The following is a 22,746-nucleotide window of genomic DNA, read 5'->3' as shown; positions in this document are numbered from 1 at the left end:
AAGAATACAGTCGCAAGAGGTCATGCGGGTTCGAGGGGGTGGGGGGTTGTTGGATCATACGACTTCCTTTCGCGGTCCTGTACTGCGCGGCGGGAAAGGTATGGCCCCTTCACCGACGGTTGCCACTTGCCAGTCTGTAAAAAGTCAGCAGCGTCTGAGCAATCTCTCAACCCCTCCTCTTCACCCGCAGATATTCAAACCCAGCGGAGAAACAGCGGCGACGGGTGCTGACTGCCCCACCCCTCTTGACGAGCTTTTATCATAGGGAACTCACTGAATCGACGGTTCGTAGTAGTAGTCGTAGCAGTGGGCATTGCAAGGCATGCAGATCTGATGGCAGAGAATGCCGTGTACAGGTGGATTACACGTCGACTGTTGAGACGAAAGGCCAACACAAAGCAAGGAAGAAAAGCACACCCATCAGCAGCGTCAGCTGCGCTCATACATCTACCGCCAAGCGTACACGCTCCCGAGCAATAGTAAGCGAAGCGCGAAAAATAAAAACGTAGAGAAAGACAAAGGAAGATAGCGCGTAAAGGACTACACCCGTCATCTTGTCTTCAGACAGTCACCTCTACCACCACATCCCCCCCACACACACACACGCGCACCGTCTCCTCAAACCGTGTCTAAGGCAGCAAACATTTTCTCGTCATGCGCCAGTAATCCTAGCTGCTTCGTTGGAGCGATGCCGTCATCGCTACTACGGTCAATCATGTGCTGTGCCTCCTTTAGCAACACCATCACTCGCGCCACCGCGTCCGCTACGCCGGCCACCATCTGCGGTGAGTCGTCGCACTTCCACTTCTGACGCGGCGACGCGGCGGCGAGTACGCTTGAAGTGCCCGTGACGGTCACAGCACTTCCCAGCTGACCACACAACTTGGCTGCCGCTGGTGCCTTTTTCCTGCACCTTGCCACAGTCTCGCTGAGGTAGTCCATGTAGGCACGGACGCTGCCAAAGCGCGGCATCCGCAGCACAATCACGCTCATACGCCGTTGGGTGTCGATGAGGGCACGCCAGGTCGCTGCAGGGACCCCCACATACCGGGAAAATCCTGCGATGGCGGTGGTGTAGCAGGGGCCCCCCAACCAGTAGCGCAGCAACGCGCCGGTGGCGGTGCTCGGTGCCTTGTACAACGCCTCCATCCACCCGACGCTGGATCCCATGTGCACACACCACAGCGACGACACCACTACGTCGGCGAGTACGCCGGCTGTTGCCGGAACGTACTGGTGGAACGTGAGATGAAGAACGATGCAGCCCTGCAGCTGCTCCGCAGCCGTTAAAGTGGCCGACTCATGGGCCAGGCGAGCACCAAGCAGCACAGAGGTTAGCGCCACGTTCACGTCTCGCAAATCCTTCACAGGCACGGCGGTCGTCTCTGACGGGACGGGGCCGCAGAAGGGTGAGTAATCGAGTCGGGTCAGCGGCTGTCTCGGGTGCACGGAGGTCAGGTTCGGCGCCAGCAGGTCGGCAAACACGTCCTTGCTGTCCTGCTCAATCAGGAAGGCTCGCATTGTCGCGCAGTGCTGCACCCCTTCCACCTCCTTCAGACTGAGCGACTGAAAGATGCCACCTATCACGGTGCGCAGCGTCAGCCACGCAATCGATGACGTCGCCTCACACGACTCCGTGTCCGATAGGAGCAGCGCTGCCGTACGCCCACGCGACACACACGACACGGCTCGCATCAGTCGTGAGCTCTTCATGCCAATCGACGTGGGCTTGATGCGGACTAGCTCATCGGCGCCGAATGAGAAGTACTGTGGCTCTGCTGGCACCGGGGGCAGCGTGGAGGGGACGGGGACGCTTACCCATGTGCCGCGTCGGCACACATACGAGCTGGTGGAGGCCGCGTTGAGCACCACCACACTCGGCACCGTCACCTGCTTGTCCTCGTCTTTCTCCCTGATGTCGCTGGGGTGCTGCACCTTGGTGCGCGCCGTCGTTGTCACTGGGGTGGCGGTGGTTGGGGCGCATAGCCGACTCCGCGGCGCTGATCGGCAGAGCGACATGGCCACGTCGCGGCACAGCAGCGGAGGATCCTCCTTGCGGTCATAGCAAATGCCGTAGTAGGTGGCCGGGTTTCCCAGGAGCGCGGTGCGCGCACTCATCGCGGTGCCGAAGGCACGGCAGTCGAAGGCTCCGTGCGCTTCACCGTTAGGGCACGTAGCTTCCATTGGCGTCGCCCTCCGCGCGGCTGCACGCGGCACGCGCGGCCCTTCGTTTTCCGTCGCTGCCGTCGACAACGTCGGCGCCCTGCGACCGCCACCGCCGCTGATGGTGGGCACGGTGCCACTGGTGAGGGTATCCGATGACCCGTACTCCCTCACAGATACCGATTCACCTGCAGCGCGGTCGACGAGCAGCGGTGACGCAGGCAGCGTCAGTGCCTCCGCATCTTCCTGCGTAAATGGGTAGAAGGTAAAGGCGACGCTGCGCGGGTCGCGCAAGACGGCAAAGGCGCGCTTCACCGCGTCGCGGATGCTAACGAGTGAGTATCTCACACCACCTTGTCTGTGCTCTGCTACGCGCAGCACATCTCTCAGGTGAGCAATGAAGTGCCGCACGCTTCCAAGCGACGTCGCCCCCGTTGCGCCTTGGCTCGCCACATGTTTCACGAAGTCTCTCACAGTGCACAGCAACTGATCGGCCGCCTCAGGCGTCGGAACAGCAGGCAAGGCCACAGCGCACACGATCATGTGGCGACGGTGCACGAGGAGGCGCGCGAGCAGGGCCCTAGCTGTCAACGGCGCCGCGCCACTAGATGTTGCAGGTATCGTCGCTGCAGTCCTCCTCGCATAAGGTGCGATAGGGTCGTCCTTGTGCTCGTCGCCCGCCGCGGTGTCTGCCCTGATTGCCTCCGACAGCAACGCGTAGTGGCCGCCAAGGTTTACAACCGTCAGAGTGCTCACGTACACATCCTCGCTGTCGTTGAGAGAGTGCTCCGCATCAATGCTCGCGTGAGAGCGGCGGCGAGCCCCTGTCACCTGCTGCGTAAGCTCGATGCTCATAACGGTGTACCCCGGCGCCAGCAGGCACTGCCGCGTGAGTGCGTCCTGCACGCCATCGTGCGACGCTGCATCTTCTGCGGCAGCCTGCGCAGCACGCAGGCGCTCGACCGCCCCGCGCAAGAGCGTCTCCAGCTCCCCGGGCGAAGCGATCGGTTTGCTTGACACATTCACTGGTGCGCACGCGCCGGCGAGCGGCCGCACGGCCATCTTCGCCGGTGCAAAAGACACCGTGCCGAGGACGGAGGTACCAGTGGCTATGCGACTCGTACTGGAGGTGCGGAGCAGATCGGCGACAGCCGAGTCGCTGCAGTGGTAGACGGACGCGGCGACGCGCATCACCTGACGCGAGGAAAACCGCGGCTGGTCATCATCGCCAGCTTTGGCGGGCGTGTTCGAGACGCGTCCCCACGAGTCCTTGAGAACACTGCGGACCAGTTCGAGTACCACCCGCAACGACCACGCGCGGTTCTCCCCGGCGGACTCCTGCACCACAGCCACGGTGGCATTGAAGCCGCTGCGAAAGCGCTCGCCGAGGCGGCGCCACGTCGCGCACCGCTGCCAGCCCAGCTCCGAGGTGTTGGCCTCACTAAGCGAAGTGATCTCGCCTACCTGGACACGAGTGGAGTGTGTTAAAGACAGCTGCGCCGTCAGCGACACCGTGCGTGGCGCGGTCGAGTCTATCGGTGACGTTCGCGCCGTAGCGGCGAGCCACCGCGCCGTCGTTTCCTTGGGCCGAGACGATACGGTTCTGGGCGAGTACGAGGCGAAGCCGGTGACTGGAGAGTAATGCTGCACCAGAGCCAGCACTTGAGGCGCCTCGCACGTCGGTGCCGCCTCCCTGGTCGGGGAGAAAGTGTGGACAAGTGGGTCCGCGCCACCGACCTCAGGGACTGCCTTTCGCGCGTCTACGTATACTGGCACGTGAGCAGACTTGGGGTCCGACAAGAAATCCTCGGCATCCTTCGCGCCGCACTCGAGCTTCGAGATGAGCACCGTCAGCCGCTTGATAGTGGCCTGCGTTTCTGACCGAGACTCTGTTATGTTGGCCAAACGCCACTTGAGGTCTGAGATCTTGTTACGCTGCTCAGCGATATAGAAGCGTATGCTGCCGCACCGCGGTCGCGGGTGCTGCATTGACTTTAGCCGCTGTAGAATGCTCAACGGGTATGCCGCTTCTTCGTCCTCCTCGTGCACGTTCACCACCGCCAGCACGGTGCAGGGCCCTTTCCCCAGCGCGTAACGCAGAAGTGGCCACGGCGTGTCGGCGCGCTGATCAAGAATGGACTCGACCACGCTTGAATAGGGAGAGGTGGTGATGGTAAAGGAGGAAACGACTATATCGCCGTGCCGACTGTCTCGCCGCTGCGTGCACACTGGCGACGTCGCCGCATCCGCACCGCGGGCGGCAGCCACATCCGGAATGAAGCACTGATGGAGGAATTGGATGTACAAGAAGCCCTGGCATTGCTGCTGCCGCCCGCGAGCGGCCCCCGCGAGGCTCTGCGCCAGCTCGAAGACGACAGCAATGTCCGATTCGTCCTCAACCACGTGCCACTGGCACTCATTCAGACATGCGCCGAAGATCGGCGACGTGGCCACTTCGAGTGGGCGACAGCAGGTGTCGCGAGTGCAGGCAGTGTAGATCACGTCGTAGAAGACGCCTCTCTCACCGGCGTAAGGAGAAATCTCCGCAGGCGAGCTGGCGCGCGCTGTCGGCGTCGACGTAGGCCTCGGTGTCGGCGGAGAGTTCAGCTGCAGGCTGACCGGCACCAGCGCAACAGCCACCTTCAAGTCAGCCACACAGTCCGGGTGTGTCTTGGCTCGCACGCCCTTGCAGGAAAGAAAGCTCTCGGCGACGCGCATGCACATTGCCCGTGCCACGCTCGCTGTTGGGAACGCTTCCGCGTGAGTTGACGGCGCCGGAGGAGAGAGCGAAGACGAGGGTGACGAGCCACCTCCGCCACGCATGCTGTCCTGTAAACTTACGGCTGCTGCCGCCGCCGCAGCCCGCCGTCGCTGCACAAAGTCATTCACTGTGTCCATGACTATCACCATCGCATTTTCGCCACCCTCGATGAAGCGCGTAACAGCCGTGTCAATCAGCAGGGAAGGAAGCGGCGGCGACGATGCGGCGACGCTGGCCTTGTCGGGGGCGTTCGCCTCGTTGGCGGCAGCCATAGCAGCAGCGCACCGCTGGACGCACTCGTCCGTCTTGCAGTCGCCGACCAAGTTACCCTGGACTACGCGCACTGTGTAGCCACCATCTACCGCGAAAACCCGCGCTGTCGCAGGCGTGTTCGTTGCCGCTGCTCCACAGCACTCAAGCACGGTCAACCCCCGCACGTCGAGCCATTCCTTCGGCCTCGGCAACTCCAGCTCCGAGGCCGGAAGCTCATCCTGCGTGCGACGGGCGGAGCGTGCAGTCGTCGCCCCGTGCGACGGGGACACAGTGTTGCGGTTCATACGCGCAGCTTGAAGGGGTTTTGACCATCGCAGTACACCGGCGCGGACGAGCTCCGCTGGCGCCTCGGCGGTCCCGTTGCTGCTGCTGACGCCGTCTGGCCCACTCGCGGCGACTTGTCCCACCTTGTTCTGGTGTGCCAAACCGGCTGCTGATCCCACGTTCATCGGTGGCCGCGGTACTTGGTGGTTCGACCTCGCCGCGCCCGTCACGGCCTCGAAGGTCGTGCTCGTGGATGCACCGCCGCGAATCGTCAGCGGTGAACTCTGGGCGGGAACCTCAAGGGAATCTGTGGAGGTGTGTACAGCAATACTGGTAGCGGAGACGATGGCGAGCGGCACCGTTTGCGTTCCGGCGGTTGTGCTACTTATGCCCTGGAAGAGAGAAGGGTGCGAGAGGCCACCCATCCGGCCCTTCTCGCGCGCCATCACGGCTGTCCTGCCCGACGTCGACGGCGGCGAAGAGGTGTCCTGAGCAGACGAGTTGACGGGGTTTGACGGCGCCACGGAGGAGGAGGAGTCCCACACCATTCCCTTGAGGTTGGTGGGCCCCGCATCCCGCAGAAACGACGACAGCGCGAGGCTGCTGAAGCCGCGGGAGCAGTTGACGCTGCCGTCTTCGAAGGGGAAGAAGGTGTCGCGGGAGCGACGTGGCAGGCGGCGTCCCTCTGGAGTGCTACCATAATCGCCGCTTGCCCAGACGCGGTCTCGCCCACTGCGCCTGCCCGTTCCCTTTGCTAGCGGCACACCACCATCAGCCGGCGCCTCGAGGGTGAAACTGCCGCCACCACCGAGGCCGTCGCCTTGGCGTCGTAGTTGCCGCGGCGTGGGTGTACCCTCCTCGAGAGTAAGACCCAGGTCCGACTCACCAAAGGAGAAGCTGCCGTCGCTGGAGCTGCTGCTGCCGCTGCCGCTGCCGCTCCTCGGCGGCACCGCCAGTGACACAAGTGCCTCATAGTCCTGAAAATTGTCCTCACCAAAGGTCCACCCGAGCGAGCCGGGCATCCGGCGCGCTGCAGACAGCGGGTCGCTCTCCTCACCCTCGACAACAGCGAGTGCGCCTCCATCGTCGCCCCTCTCAGACTGATCCGTCGCACTCCACGACTTCGCTGTAGAGCTGAACCCGGTGGCAACACCTCCGCCGCGACCGGCCACAGGGCCTTTGAAAGAGCTGCCATGTGCAGAGCTTCTGCATGGTGAGTTATTGCCGGTGAAGTTACTCGAGCTGTGCGCGAGATCTCCGTACACGACGTCAAGTTTGTATGGCAGACGACGCGACTGCAGGACGATGGAGCGAAAAGATGCTGACACGAGAGCGTCACTGCTGCCAATGCTACTGCGGGACTCACTCGGCGGAGTCGCAACCGCTGCTGCGGGGATAACGCTAGTGGTGAAGCTTGGCTCGTTGGCGCCTCCTAGTTGCGGACGCGCTGCGGCCGCGCCAGCAGAAGTTCGAAGTGCACCAGGCGCGGCAGGCGACAAGAGACCGTCACCGGTTGACACCGGCCGCTCAGTCCCAATGGCCATCGGGGCCATCGTTCTCGAAAGGGTCTTCGACAAGCTGGCCGACATGGAGGTCTGCGCAGTTGAGGACGAAGCTGCCGCGCTGGCGCTCTTGCTCGAGTGAGGCGGCACACCAGAGAGGCCGAAAGATGCTGAAGGGAAGGCGGCGCGCACGCCGGACGAGGTCAGCGGCAGCTTAGATTGTCTGCGTGTGAGCGGCAGGAGCGACGATGCGCCGGCAAAGCTGCCGCCGCCTCCTGCGGTGGAACCAGTCTTGGCAGCGGGGTTGCGAGGGCTGTGGCCGCCCTGATCTTTGACGCCAGACCTGTTAGACGCCACCATGAGATAGCTGCCAAAGTCGCCGCTACTACGCTCCCCTCGCATCCCTGCGGATGCCTTCGAGACGCGGCGGCAGTCCTCGACAGGAAAGCCGAGCGCCTGCAAGCCGTAGTCGAAATTGTCGACGTTCTTGATGCGCGACACGAGCGTGTGGATCGAGAAGACTTCGCCGCCTCTGCTGCTTGTAGCGTGGTGAGCAGCACCAGCAGCCGGCATGCCAGGCCCTTGCGGTGAGACTCGCATCGGAGACAGCAAGCCTCGATCGCTTGCTACGGAAGAAGAACTTTGACGGGTTGCCGAAGAAGACCGGCAAACCTGCGCCATGGGCTCACCACTCCTCAGCGCCTGATCCGCGTGTGGAGCGTCGCCGGTGGAGCGTCCGCAATCGCCGGGCGCGCCCCTCCACGATAGAGGCCACGCGGCACGGGGAGACCCACCACTGGCGACGTTTTGCCCGACATTCAACGAGGATGGCTTCGCGAGCACTGGTTCGCGCAGGAAGAAGGACGCTGTGCCGGCGCCGCTTTCGGTGCTGGTGTCGCAAAAGTACGTCGGCGCCGATGCCGCAGGTGTAAACACTATCCTGTCGAAGGAAGTGGTATCAAGCGTCTTACTCGTTCCCACTCGTAGCGGGTACGACGATGCCGGCGCTGCCGGAGCGGAGTCGCAACTGACGGCGCGCCCCAGAGGTTCAAGCCGCCCACCGGTCGGCTGGCGTGCCGATGCCGCCAGAGGAATTGAGCTTGGCTCCCTGGGGCGCGGCGAAACACGCCCGCTTCCTTCCAAGCGCAACAACTGCGGAGGTGCCGTGACGCCGCTGTTCTTGCGGGACGCCTCAGTTTCCCGGGTCTTGCTGCTGCTGCTGCTGCTGGTGTCGCTCGGTTTCTGGTGCTGCGTCATTGTAGAGGTTATCCTCCATGGCTGGAGATCTACATCCTTCGGAGTCTCCAACGCCTGCGAATGACGCCGATGACGATCAGGGACACAGCCAGGTCCTTGTCGCTGTGACGAGAAGAGCATCCGGTCGTCAACAGTTGACAAGGACGAGGGGCCGGCTTTGTCGTTCGGATCGCTGCGTGAGCCGGTGGGCGACTGTGTGTCACGCAAAACGGCGAGAGGCTGAGGAAGTGGCCGCAGCGATGGCGGCGACTCTACCTCTTCCCAGAGGGGCACATAGCACCCGTCGCTCAAGGCGTAGCCGAGAGCATTATCGTCAGTCGCCGGCACCGTGCACGTGGTGCTATCGGTGCTGCTGCCCACCGGCCCTCTCTTCGATGACGGGGACTGCGGCTGCTGCGGCTGCAATTCAGTGCTTCCCTGCAAGGCGGAGTGCGACCCGAACGTCTCGCAAGACGGCTGCGAGGCAGTAAACTGAGACGTTGTCGCGTGAGCGCTCTGCATCCCCGCAGACGCGATGTGGAATGAAAACAAAAGGGAGGGTGCGGAAACACACACACACATAAGGAAGCAAGAGGAGGGCCACAAAGCGAGCGAGTGGAGAGGGATGAGAACAGAAACGCAGACAAGAACACAAAGTTGCCCCGGAACACCCCTCCACCGATGCGGGTGATAAGCGCGGCGATAAAAAAGAAAACCAGCGCGAGAAGCAAAACAGATCTACCAGAAGGCGGTGGTGAGGATGCTGGTGGGTGGTGATGATTTCTCTCTGTTGGCCGTTGTCGCCTCTTGCCGCCGTCGTGGCGCAGGCGCGTCCAAACGCACGCACGCAGTACTCTGGCGCTTGCCCCGTTAGTCTTCTGTTGTCTTTCCTCTCTTCCTGCCTAATATATGCTTTGGCCTTGTTGCTTGTCGGTGAGGTGGGAATGTCTGGCCGCCAGTCGTCTTTTCTTGGGGGGGGGGGGAGGGGTTCTGTTTTCGCTCCCCTCACGCATATCCAACAACAGAGAACCTCACGCGGAGCAAAGAGAAAAAGGACGCCGCGGTGAAAGCTGCGTCGGAGTGACGACGTGGAAGAGGAAAGCAGAGAGAAATTGAGACCAGGCCAGTGAAAAGTTGAGTGTTAGCAAGAAAGCGGTGCCAAGCCACCACAGAGAGGGGAAGAGCAAGAATACGAAAAAAAAAAACGACAGAGAGACACAAAAAAAGAAAACAGCCAGAGACACGCACGCGCACCCCACGTGCGCGCAATGACTCGCTCACGCGAACAACTAAAAATCGCCCTTTTTTGTAGACAAACACACGCATGCACCGCTGAAAAACGGCGATGAGTCAGAAAGAGACGGGGGATGGAAGAGCAAGACGACAGGGTGCTTTTTTTGTTGTTGGGGTCCTTTAAAAAAGAGGGAGAAGGTGCGCACTTAGCAGAGGCGATATATGTAAGGAACAGCATAAAATGAGCTGCAGCTCAGCAAGATGAGAAGAGAATGGGGACGGGGGAAAGCGGAAGGGAAAAAGATAAAAGAGAGAGGCAAGAGGCGAACTTCAGCGAATTGGCCAACACGGCGAGAGACAAAAAAAAGCGAAAAAAGAAAGGAGAGAAGAGAGTCTCAGACCCGCCGGCAGCGCACTTGCTTGATAGACTAAAAAAAAGAAGCATAAAACGGGAGAAAGAGAAATGATCCGAGATGGTGGAAAACAAAGAACAGAAGACACCATGAAACAAAACGCCCGCTTCCACATAAACGAAAAAGCAGTCCGAACGGTTTATCTAAAAGCACAAAATATAGAGAGATCAAGAGAGAGAGTTGTCTTTATGCAAAGAAGGATCGTTGAATGAGCTACCTATCCAGCAAAAACTTGATCACACAGTTGTACAGGTACGTATGGGCGACAATGAAAATAGGACATAAGACAGAAGGGAAGAGAACAAAAGCGGGTCAAGGCTGCGGGTGATGCAGAAGCCAAGATACAGCAAAGACAGTAAGACAATAAAGCAAACGCAAAAAAAAAGAACGAAATAAGAACGGGGAAGGAGTTCTACGCCGAAAAGATAAAAAACGGCAAGCGAAAAGAGAATCGCACACCGAGAATAAAAAAAAAAATAGAGATGATGATGGATCACCGCCGCACGACAAAATAAAAGGAAAAAAAAAAACAAGTAGTAAAGCACCAGAAGAAAAGATGCACACACACACACACGCACAAACTGGCACGAACAAAAACTCCACAACAAGTAACGTAAAAAAAAAAGCGATGAGGAGGAGCGGGAGAACAACCACCAAATCGGAGATCTTCCGCACCAATCAATGATCGACGCAAGGGAAACAGAAAGAGAGAGAGGCACAGACAGTTTGAAAAAAAAAAAGAACGGAGGCAGGGAGAAAACGAATTGAGACGAAGGAGCACGTGAAAAAAAAAATGAGAGAGATTTCTCGTGATGTGAAAAAACGGCGTTTGACCTTCTCCGTTGGGCGTATGATGGCGCTCACATGCGTGTGGCTAGGCGTACGCGGATGACTGATGCAAGACTTGTTCTTGTACTGTACGCGAAACTATACGAGATAGTATAGGCAGGGTGGGGGGTATGCGACGGTTGCAGCAATGTGTGTATCTTCGTGCGAAATGCGTGTGCAGAGGCAACAAGGACTCTCCGCACGCCTACAGGTAATGGAGGGCGGGGATGGAAAACGAAAAACGATGAGTAAGAGAAGAAGGTGGCGCTTGTGCGGACAAGACGCACGCCGACGATCTTTTAGCGGGAATGACCTCCAGAGCACAACAGTGAAACACCTAAAACAAAAAAAAGACAGCTCGATCTTGTGGCAATCGTTGATTTGCTTGCTTTCTATCTCGCTGTTCCCCTGCTAAAAAAGCGTTGTTGTTTTTTGGACGTAGGGCTCTCCGTGTGCACTCGTTGTACTGCGTTGAATCTGCCTGGGGTCACTCACCTCTCTCGCACCTGTACGCAACGCACGCTATCCACTGTGGTGGAGAGAAGGGGGGGGCGATCGCTCTCCTGCTGATGCCACGCTAGTGGCCTCGACGGTCTCGCTGGAGAGGAAGCACACGCGCAAAAAACCACAAAGAAAGGCACCAACGAAGAAAGAGGCTAAAGAAGCAATAGAGAAGACAGTAGATAACGAGTGCCGAGTTGACGCACGGAACGGGTGGAGAAATGAATCCGAGAGCGCACCCAAGTATATGTGGAAGGGAGGAGACTTAACAAGGGGGAGAGGGGCTGAAGAGGTGTAGCAAGCGCAACGGTGTAACGAGGAGAGCTAGACAGAGACAGAGAGAGAGCAAGATAGCGCAAAATCCCCACACAAGCAGACCGACCGACACAAAGAGGTGTGCAGACGTCGACGTGTGGTAAAAAAAAATGGGCAAAAAGGGGGGCGAGAAGGAAAATGACAAGGAAGCTCAGTCAGACAAGAGGCCGCGTAAAACGAAAAAGAGACCAGGCAAGAGCACACACGCATACGGGCACGCAAAGCGAGAGTGAGAGGCAGGACCAGTATACGAGCCGTTTGGCCACCGGCGTTAGCAGCACCATATCCACAGCAACTCCCCACCACCACCACCACCACCCAGCAATGGCAGCAAAAGGAAGAAGAACAGAACAGTGCGAAAGAAACAGAGGGGTGTACTGGGAGGAGGGAGAAGGTATGGTATGCAATGGAAAAAAAATAAGAAACGCAGACAGAAACCCGGATAAAAAAAAAGGCTCCGTGGTCGTCGGATTCGCAGAGAGAGGGTCCACAAGACAGAGAGAGTTAGCGAGAGCGCACGCGTAAGAAAAAAAGTGCAGTTAGGAAGGGTGTTCTGAGTCAAGCGGGGATGGAGGAGGAGGGGGGGGGGGTACAATCGGCCAATGGGCTGGAGGTGGCGATGAAAGGTGCGTGTGTGTTGTAAAGGGGTGGAGGATGAACTGGAAAACCTTTTGTGATGTGGTGAGATGGTAGAATGGAGGTGACGGAGGAGACGACGAAAAAAAAAACCGATACCCTTTTTTGTGTCTTCTTTTTGTCTGATCGTTGGTAAGTCGTGGCGGGCAAAGTCACTCGAAAGCGAAGAAAGAGATGAGAGATAAGGGCTGAACAGCGCGACGGGGAAACAGTACAAAAAAAGAGAAAAACAGAACACGACCAGTGCCGGGAGTCAGACAGACGCACGCAAGCGATGTCGGTGTTGGCCGTCGTTGCACTCCTCGCCGTGTGTATGTGTGTAAAAGCCTGTGCTGACCTTTTTCTTTTTTTTTTCACTTTCGCTTCTCTTCTTGACTCCTTCCAAGTTGTCCTCACTTACTTCTCTTCCCTGCGCGCGTGTGTGTTGTCTGTTGACGCTTTATCTTCCTTGTTTTCAAAGGCGGCTTCCGTCGCTGCTGCTCTCTTTACGTTTGCCTTTTGGTGCTGCTCTTCTGATAACCAGTCAACTGAACGCGACCTACGCACGTCCGGGTTCGTATAGAGTTTGAGTGTCCTGCACGCTGCCGGTGGAAGGATAAGACGTGAACGTCTCCGAACGCTCACAAGGAACGATGAGCACGCGGCATGTCCCATGTGCGTGGGTGAGAATGCGAAAGCGAGAGAGGGAGAAAGAGCCACACGGAAAGAGAAAAGCGGCGAAGATGAGAGCTACAAGTCGGCGGAAAGAGGTAAGACATTGCACCCCGGAAACGCTGCGATGCTTGAGCGCGCTCAATCCAGCGGACCTCCTCCACTACGTGTGAGCTCGCGGTTGATGAAGCAGCGAGTCGTTCTGGTCGCGTTCAAAGATGACGATGAGCATCATCATCTTTTGGGAGCACCCGGGCACACGTAAGAGCGCGCAGAATGCGTATGGGCGACATACGTGTGTGCTTAGACACGTCGAGGGGGCACCTACTGGATGCGCTGGCGTTATCCTCCGCTGCTTGCTTGCTGAGAAAATCTGCTACCTAAAACAAAAATGAACGGCTAACCCCCTCCGCTTTCCGCTCATCCAGACATCCACTTTTCTCATTATGTCGTTTCCACTTTTTTTTCTCCGTTTTACACCTGATTCGCATCCTCTTCGCTCTCAAGCACGTGCAGTGTAGCCATGCGCGTGAAGCAAACGAGGGAGAGAGGGAGAGGCAATGATGAATGACACAAAAATACACCGAATGAATGACTTCAGCTATTACATACATATATATACATATGTGTGTGTGTGTACGTGTCGGAGAGCGGATGCCGCCGCCGTGTCTCTGTGTGAGAAGCTCAAGTACGTGTGTGCATGCAGGATTGTATCGCTCCATGCGTCTGAGCGCGTGCATAGCTGTTGCAGTTTTTTTTTTTGTCCGCTCCCTTTGAAAGGGTCGGAGTAGGCGTCCGGGGCATCGCTCTTCAAGTGCAAGCAGCTTTTTCTTCGTACGCCACCACCACGTCTAACCAAGGCACAAACAAGCACGTACGGAGACGAGGAAGGCGAGAAGAAGTGTGCTTCCCCAGAGAAGGGGCGAAGAAGAGCAACGAAGCGCCAACAAAAATACCCACAGAAAGCGAGAGCGAGAGCGAGCGAGCGAAACAGACAGCGACGCGCGTCTGTGTTGCGCATGTAAGGAGCAAGACGGCGGGCAAAAGAAAAAGGAATTCAAAAAAAAATGCACACAGAAAATGAGATACGGTTGGCGGGCACGTGAGAGAAGTGACCACGGCATGGGAAAGGCATCGGTACTCGCACACAGGGTGCGAGAACGCGAAGACAGAAAAGAAAAAGCAAGAGAGGGCAAAGAGGGAATGCCAGAGATCGGAAAAAGGAGAGAGAGACAAACACACAGACGGCAAGAGAACGGCAACGCACCTGATATATGGCGAGCGAAGCGACACGGCAGTGAACAGTAGAGTGAGGAAGAAAAGATTGAAGAGGAAAGGGAGAGATGATGGGGCGCGTTCCTGATGGCAGCGACGCACACGCAGAGAGGCAAAAGCACAAATGCACGCAAAAAAAAAGAGTGCACAAAGATTCGACACGGTAATGCAGCCGCCATCATAGCATACACACATTTCTGAAGCTGTCTATGCCCGCAAGTGGGGTGCGCCGCCAAGCGGGACGAAGGGGCGTGGCTGCACGGAGGAAAGGGTGTTGCGCTGCAGCGCCTCCGCGTCGGCCAGCAGATGTTCGGCGACCTTAACGCGGCTCAGAATATACTCTTTCTCCTCCTCGCTGGATGACGGAGTCATGCGCTCCTTCAGCTGCACGATGCCGCGCTGCAGCTCTCGGATGTGCCGCGACACACTGTTCACCTCCGCGGGGCGGTTGCGCACTTGGGTAATACCGTGAAGCGCGCGCAGCAGCTTGCCGGGGTTCTCCTCCTCATCGCTGATGCCAAACAGCGCGACGGTGAAGCACGGCCCGCGGAGAATGTTGTGGAACAACTCCAACGGCTCGCTCGTATCGCCCCCCAGCACACGCTCGTAATGATGAACGGCGTCGAAGACGGCGGTGCACAAAAGCGACGACACCAGCACATCCTTGGTCGGCTTCGTTACACGCTGGGTTAGGGTCAGCAAGACCACCATGATGCCTGGATCTGCTGACTGCAGCGCCGGATCGGCATTGTCGATGGCCACCGCTAGGAAGTGGTCGAAGTCCTGCGGTGTGGAGACGAGGTGCGACGTTACTCCGACAACGCGGGGGCCATAAAGAGGTTTGTGCTCCATCTCGAAGCGGTGGTACGTCGCGTCGGCGTCGGTGGGCAGCAGGTCAGCTGTCACTTCATCCTTGATGAGAGCAATGGAAACGTACAGCTCGCCCGTCACCGTGGGTGGCTTGAAGGAAGCGGAGGAAGTCAAGCCCTCACGCGGCCCTGCCTCGCGTCCGAGAATCGCGTCGAGGATGCTGTTAGCGATGCAGCGCAGCATCAGCGGCGTGAAGGCGCTATAGCTGCTGTCGGCGGCGAGCAAGCCCGTGTGATAGCCGGCAAGGAACTTGGCTACCAGTTTATCCATGAGTTTCGACGACAAGGACCGATGTGACTCGTCGCACACAATCACCTCGTCGCTGTCGTAGCGCATTCCCCCCTGGCTCGTGCAAAGGATCGAGTTGCCGTGCACTGCGACCGAGCCGGCGCCCATCAGCACCTGCTCGAAACATACCAGCGACTGGATGTGGTTCCCCTCGCCCTCCGGGTTCACCGCGGTGATGGAAGGCAACGAGCGCTCCGTAGCCGGTCGGCTGGTGGGCGGCGGCGCTGTAGCCGCCACGGCACTGACGGCAGAGGCTTTGTTCATCAAACTGGAGTCATTAGTGCCGTTCGCGTTGTTCCTGCGTGGCGCTGCCGTGGCAAGTGAACCCGGATCGGGGCCTTTGACGGCTGCCGTGCCTGTCGGCGCCGTCCCCCGCTCCTGGTCCTCGTGCAGGTAGGCCTTGGGCTGGTGGTGGTCGAAGTCGTGTAGAAGCGCGTCTGCATCCTTCACCATCTCCGCCAGCCGCCCGATCATTTCCTTCGTTGCCGCTCGCTCATCCTGGTCATGCGTGCTCTCGTACTTGGCGATCAGGTTCGGCGTTAAGTCGTTGCGGATGCCGGCCACGAACTTCGCCACACTGCCCGGGTGTGTCGCGCGGTTGCTCACCTCGCCCAACCGCCGCTGCACCTGCAGCATCTGGTTGGCGCGAGACTCCTCGCTGCCGATGCCGAGCAGTGCGATCGTGTAGCTGGGGCCGCCGAGGGCGTAGTGGAACAACGCGCGCGGTACGAGAGGACTGCGGTCCAGGACAGACGTGTAGAGCCCGACGTGCTCGCCGGCGAAGGTTGCCACCAGCGAGCACACGAGCACGTCTCCCTCCTCCTCTAGCTGCAGCTTGAAAATGAGAGAGCAGAAGAGGAAGCCGTAGTCGCGGCCGTTGTCGTCGGAGGCGGCGCGGAGCAGCGCGGCGTCAATCGTGGCGTTGAAGGTGGCCGAGTTCGTGATATTAGAGTAGGTGACACCGTGGACGCAGGAGCCGAACAGGGGCGAAATGGCAATGACGAGCTTCTGCGCTTCGCCGGAGTCCTTTAGCAAGTCGACAACAGACTCCCCCTTCACCTTCACAATTGAGACGCTGAGACGTCCTCTGCGATGCGTCCCATCGCGGTTCATGTCTGCAAAGATTGTGTGCACAACGGACTTGAGCACCTGTGCACAGACGCCGGTCGGACGACTCTCAGCGCCGAGAATGGAGGCGTTGCCGCCGAGAAGCAGTGTTTTACACAGCTCCGTCAGCAGGTCCGCTTGAATCGACCCCTGCGCCGGCGCCACCTCGCGCACCTCGTCCACGTCGTATTCCTCAAAGTCATCGTCGGTGGTGGCAATCACCATTGTATTATCGTACGTCACGTTCGACGTTTCGCAGCAGCGTGGGTCAACGATGACGAGCGTGCGCACCTTTGTCGACGTCGGGATCGGCGCCTTCTTGCCGTCGTCGGCCGTCGAACTCTGCCGCGCGGCCACGGAGACGTCGTGTACAAGCGAGGAGTCGATGGAGTCAACGCACGGAACGACCGGGATGTTGCCGGGGTCCATGGCGGCTATGCTGGGCCACTGTGGTCCATTCGACCCAATTCGCGTAGGAGCCGCGAGCAGCCCTTTCCGACCTGCACCCACACGCCTGCTCCCCACACCCGGTGGCGCACACATCGGCCGTTGCGTCGACCCGTCTGCACCGCCGGCCAACGCAGGTTTGCCGCGTTGACACAACTCGCTGTCGTCCGCGATGCAACGTTCATGAAGTGGCTTGGCTGCCATTGTCGTTGCCGAGGACAATGGTGGATCTTGCGACACCCCTCGCTCGCCTTTCTTCAGCAAGGTGCCCGCGCCGGGCCTGCTGCCTACGGACGCAGTGGTGCTGTCACCCAGATCCTCGAAGTTCATAAACCATGTCCTGTGTGGCGCGGCCCCGCCTTCGTTCCCGCGGCGCACGTACGCAGTACTCAACGACATGCTGGCGCTTCTGTGCCCTGCCAGTGGTGAAGAGTTCTGCTGCAGTGGACGGAACTGCGCAATCTGATGGTTGGAAGGCGTGGTCGCTGGTGACAGTGGTGTCTTTGCCGTGGCGCTCGCGTCCGACTCGACGTTCGGCGCATCGCTTCGGCGGCGCGTGGCTAGCAGCTGCGTGAGCTGTATCGGCGGTTCCTCCACGGCGGTATATGACGGGGAGTGCTTGCGCGCCAGGGCAGAACCAGTGCCGCGCGACGGCAGCAGTACGGTGTCGACGGTGGCTGGCGCCTTGCTCGTCGACAAACGCTTGCGCAGCGCCGCCAGGTCCGGATTCGGCATCGCGCCGTCGTCTGCGCTGCGCCGCTGCGCGCGCGGGGGCGTCGCCGCCGACAGTGGCGGCGCAGCAGATGTTGACGCCGGCGCCGTCGACGTGAGCGCCCTAGCGCGCCGAACCTGCGACGACTCCCGCACCGCCTTCGGTCGATAGCCTGCGGGGTCGTTGAGGATGCTCTGCGCCGTCGCAACCTGCTCTAAAAGCCGCTTGTGCAGCTGTGCTCGGGACCCAGGGTGCTGCTTTCGCCCCCGGTGCCCACTTAACGACGGTGAACAGCTGGTGCTGTCGCTCACACTGTTGCTACTAGAGATGCTGACGCTGTTCCGCCGCTGCTCTGAAATCACCTTCGTTATGGTGGAGCCGGAGCTCCGCCTCCTGCCGGACTTCCCGTCTTCGACGCGGTTCTGCAGCTTCTGCTGCGCTAGCTCCAAGAAGCGTCGAACACTTCCCACGCGGCACGGCTTATTGGTAACACTAGCGAGTCGGTGCTGCACGTTCAGCAGCGGCACCACCGTCGCCGTGTCGTCGACGTCCACCGACATCAGCGCCGTCGTCAACGTCGGCCCGCCCAGCGCAGAGTGGAAAAGCGCAAATGGGGTGTGCTGTGCCTTGCACAAGGCCGCTAAGTAGGTGCTGCCGTCGCACCCCGCGTCTGTGATCAAGTACGAGGACAGCAAAACGTCGCTGCCGCGCGGCTGCTTCAGCAACAGCGACATCACAAGGAGGCCAGCACTAGGTTGCTGCCGCTGAACCGCCAGGTCGCACCGCTTGTACGACTCTGTCACCATCGCTGAAAGGTGTCCGATTCCCGTCACTGCCACGTAGGTGACATCGTCCAGTGTGGAGCCAAATAGCGGCGATGTCGAGAAGGTTGAGCGCACTGCGCGTTCGGGGTCGTGCAACAGGTCCTGCGTGTTGCCACCGGCGACGAACGCGATGGAGGCAAAGAGTTCCCCGTGGGGAGGCATGTGCGACAGCACTCCCTCCACCACCTCCCGAATCGCCGTTAGTGAGGCGTGATGCGCCTTTTCGGTACTCGCGAGCAACAGCGCCACGTTCACACCAGCCAGAAACTTGCGGTTCATCTCCGTCAGCGTTAACGACGACAAGCGTCGCCGCGGCAATGCGCCGTTCGGCAGCACCCCACCCACGACGCCGCTGCCCCTCGTGCTGACGGGCCGCTCGACCTGCTTTGACGCCTCAGCGTCACTGATGCGCAAAAACTCGTCCACGAAGAAGAAGCGCGTGCGCTCGTGTGGTTGCTGCACCTTGAGCGTCTTGCTGCTCTCACTCAGCTCCACAACCCCCACCGTTCCCTCGTCGAATAGCCCCGACGCGGCCGTGCTCGGGGCGATGCTGCCGTTGCTGCGCCGTCGTCCGTTGCCGTCGTCCTTGGCTGTCACAGGCACACCGCCTTTCTCAGCGCCGGAGCTGCTCGTGAACACCACCACTGCGCGCACGTTGGTTTTGGCTACCGCACCGTTGCCCTTTCCACGTCCAGCGGGAGAGAGGGTGTCTGCCACGGCAGGTGCGGCCACCTCGATGTGGGGGCTGCTGACTGTTGCGACCATTGCCGCCTTGGGAATGAGGCCAGCCGCCGGAACCGGCTGCCGCACTGCTCGGTCGCGCTGCGGGGACGACTTGCTCACGCGCTTCGCCTTGATGGCGTTAAGCCCACTCCCGACAGTTCCGGACGTCTCCAGGTGCGGGGTGGCCTCCAGGATGCGCTGTTGCTCCTGCATCTCACGGCACATCTCCGGCTTCCCCTCCTGCACCAGCAGCTGGCGGCGCCGCAGCTCCTCCAGCTGCTTTTCGGCCTTTCGCTTTGACATGAAGGCCTGTATGCGCTGCCGCCGCTCCTCGTTGGCCTGCTGCGTCTGCCGGTCGCGGTCCTGCTGCTTCAACGCTTCCAAATGCGAATCCTCGGCAGTGGTGGCAGAGACGCGGGACTTGAGCAAGAAGGCTGGCAGCATGTAGTCACCGTTGCGGAACTCTGTGAGACGTCGCCGCGGCGGCGTCGCTGCCGCGCCGTGCTCCCCACTTGTTGTCGCCTCACAGTCCGTTCGGCTGACAGACGCCTGCCGGCTTAGGGACGACGGCCGCAGCGGAATAGGTAGACACTTCTTCAGTGCGATGGGCTCCACCGTTACTGGCTCCGAGAGAGGTCCCCGCGACGAGCGCCGCCTGCAGCCAGCCGGCGTCGTGGCCCCACCATTCTTGCAGATGCAGTGAAGATGGCTGCTAGTGGCGCCAGAGCCGGAGGTACTGCTGTTGGCAGTCATGCCCTCCTGTGCGCTGGTGTTTTGATCAAGGAACACGGGCGGTGGCAGCACGTTTGCACGCGTGGCGCCACTGTCCACCAAGTCCTCGTCGGCCGCCTCCTCGAAACAGAGGAATGTTTTACCCACGTCGCCCAGGGTGCTGTCACCGTTTCTACGGCTGCCTAATCGCGTTTTGCTGGACACCGCAGTAACCAACTCCGAAGGCAGGGAAGTCGCGGCGCGACCGTACGGATCGTTCCAAGCTGGTATCGGAGACTCTCGTGAGCCTTCACGAGTGCTGGTAGCCGGCGCTTGCTGTAGTGCCTCTGATGCTGTCATGCCTGGACCGTCGGAGTCTGAGGTGGTTTTGCTGTCACCATCCCCGCGTGTACGGTTGTGCCGAGACGGGCGCAGCTTCTGCTGAAGCAGCGAGAGTCGCTGCTGCGACGCGCTGATGTGCCCGTCCAACAGCGAGGAGCGGCAACCACGCGCAGCCAGGGCGACGGCGTCACTCGTGTTGCTGCCACTGCGCTCCCCTCTCTCCTTGCTGTTGGTGAATGCGGCCTCCACTGCGACGCGGGCCGCGGGCAGTACGGTGGGGCTGCTCTCTACTGGAGAGCGGATGAGCTGCGGCGGCCCTGTCATGTAGCCACCCGCCAAGAGATCTTCATCCATGTAAGGGTACGGCGTCGCAGTGCTAGGGGTTGCCGGGTCACGCGCCCGCGCAACATCGCCAACGCTGCCATCGGGCTTTGCAGAGGCGTTGGTCGCCTTACCGGTCGCTGGCTTGGCAGCCCCCGCGACAGAGGCGCGAGTCGCCCCTGTCGAGGCGTATGATTGCACGCAAGTTATGGCTGCCACCGTCTGCGATGCGGCTGTCACACAGGAACGCTGCGCTGGCTGCCCATTGGCCGGTTTCGCGGCGGCCTTGGCGAAATTCGTGGTTGACAGAGCCTCGGTAGCCGCTGCAGAGGTGGGATCCGGCACAACTTCGCCGTTCACGGCGGCCGCCGAGGTGCTTTTGTTGGGCCCTAGGGAGGTGCTCCAGACGTGCCGACGGCATTTTGTCGCATGGCCCCGGGTCGGTGGTTGCGGTGATGCCGAGGCGGTAGCGCTGGACCTTGGGTAAGCGCCGGTGCTGCCCTTCCCCCCTTCACCGCTGAACGGGCTGCCGGCAGTCATCGTCGTTGGCACTGTCGTCTTCAGCGTCGGTGAACCTACGAGCGAGGTGTGAGCACCAACGGCACCTGATTGCCTAGGCCGTTGCTTCGCCTGCCCCACCGCCAGGGTAGGGGATCGCAGAGGAGGGGTGAGGGTGCGCGCATCGCCCAGAAACGCGTCGAGGTCTGATGGTTGGTAATCTGCGGGGCAAGGCGGGCCGCTGCCTCGCCGCCTGCTCAGGGGCCCGCTGCCTCCTACCAACAACTGAGAGACACCCGAGACAGATGAGTTGTTCACCGGTGCCGTGGCCATGGCGCCGGCGAACATATCGTAGTCACCAAGCAGATTCTTCATGAAGACATCCACCTCTCGCTTGAAGTTCTCCCCAATTGCAGAGCCCGCGTGCGTCGTGCAGGGGCCGCCACGCGCAGATGTCAACAACCCCGCCGCCTTCGGCTCCAGTGCCTCGAGCCACGTATTGAACTCTTCTGCATTCCGGTCCGCAGCAGGAGCGGCGCGCAGGCTCGTGCTGGACGCACTCGCCCCAGGATGCCCTTTCGCCGCCGCGGCAGCAGCAGTGGTGTTCGCGTCGCCATCCTCAAAGTGCAAGAGAAAGTAGGGCTTCTTCAACTCGCCCTGTACGGCCGGTGTGAGCCGTTTGAAGGATGGCTGACGACCAAACCCAAGCTGGTTGCCGTGTAAGAAGGTGTCGATGCCAAAACTGAACCCCTCGCTATCGTTGTGTGGCTGTGAGACTGAGGGGTAGGGGTGCAACGGGGGCGGCGCAGATGGCGCTGAAGGACATGTTGACACACCAGCAGCGGCTGTTCCGGGATGCAACGTGAAAAGCTTTGATGTATGGCCAGCCGCCGCTGCCCCTTTGCCGGCAGCCGTCACAGTTGCGTTTGTGGCACGGTGGTTGCTCGTGCCCTTCGCGCTCCGGTGGTGAGCATCGCCGCTGCTGGTGTTAGCGCTGTAGTTGGTTGTGTTGTTGTGCCCCGCCGCCAGGCCCGAGGCACCTCCGAAAATCTCAAAATACTTATCCGGTGTTGAAGGACGCTTAAGGTCTGTCACCGTGTTGATTCTGAGGTTGAGGTGGTGCGCTGAGACGGCTGAGTTCGGCGCTGCAGGTCTGGGTACCGACGCCGACGCTGCATGTGGCTCCTCGATGGGCTGCTTAGCCATGGGTGTGATGGGCAGCGTGTCAAAGTCAGCACCGCTCACGGACCGGCTCGCCACACTCGGTGTCTGTGTCTGCATGTTGGCCTCCTCAGCGCCGATGTCAAAGACAGAGTTGCTCTCCGATAATACGCTTGCCAAATTGCTGCCATCGGCCCCGGCAAAGTCCTCAAGCTCCAGCGCTGTCAGTACTCCATCGCCTCCTCTGTCGTAGCTCCCCACCAGGGACTCATCCAGGTAGTCGTACTGTGACTGCGACTCCCCGGCACTGTCGTGCGTGACACCCACAAAAAGGGAGCTGCTGTGCTCATGACGCCGCACCGTTGCGCCCATCAGGCCCCCATCATCGAGGTCATTGGCGTAGATGTAGTCACCACTTGCCATCATGGTGCCCTGGTCGCTTGTTTGAGCTCGCAGTGATCACACGTATGCGTGTATGTACGTATCTCCGCGCGCTGCCTCGCCCTTGTCCTCGCCTTCTCTACCTTTCCAAACAGACCACAGATAGAACAAAAAGGGGGTAGGAAAAGGGAAAGCAGCGTGTAAGAGTGGACGTCAGGAAAAAAAAAAGGCGCACGTAACTCGTCCGCCAAAGAGAAAAACTACACAGAAGGGCGAAGGAGCAATACGCCTAGCGAAAAAAAAGAGGGGG

At 60.0% G+C, this 22,746-nt stretch overlaps 2 protein-coding genes across 2 annotated transcripts; both read right to left on the bottom strand.

The window, feature by feature from the left end:
• Nucleotides 1-618: 618 nt before the first annotated feature.
• Nucleotides 619-8,721, bottom strand: LDBPK_333050 (hypothetical protein, unknown function; the record flags this gene model as incomplete). The annotated part of the gene is made up of 1 exon (XM_003864081.1): nt 619-8,721. The coding sequence occupies one exon, from the start codon at nt 8,719-8,721 to the stop codon at nt 619-621; it is 8,103 nt and encodes a 2,700-aa protein (XP_003864129.1).
• Nucleotides 8,722-14,258: 5,537 nt separating this feature from the next.
• On the bottom strand, nt 14,259-22,481 carry LDBPK_333040 (hypothetical protein, conserved; the record flags this gene model as incomplete). The annotated part of the gene is made up of 1 exon (XM_003864080.1): nt 14,259-22,481. The coding sequence occupies one exon, from the start codon at nt 22,479-22,481 to the stop codon at nt 14,259-14,261; it is 8,223 nt and encodes a 2,740-aa protein (XP_003864128.1).
• Between the last annotated feature and the right edge of the window lie 265 nt (nt 22,482-22,746).

This window comes from Leishmania donovani, chromosome 33 (genome assembly GCF_000227135.1).
Source record: "Leishmania donovani BPK282A1 complete genome, chromosome 33".
NCBI lineage: Eukaryota > Euglenozoa > Kinetoplastea > Trypanosomatida > Trypanosomatidae > Leishmania > Leishmania donovani.
This window is presented reverse-complemented; position numbering and strand designations above follow the sequence as displayed.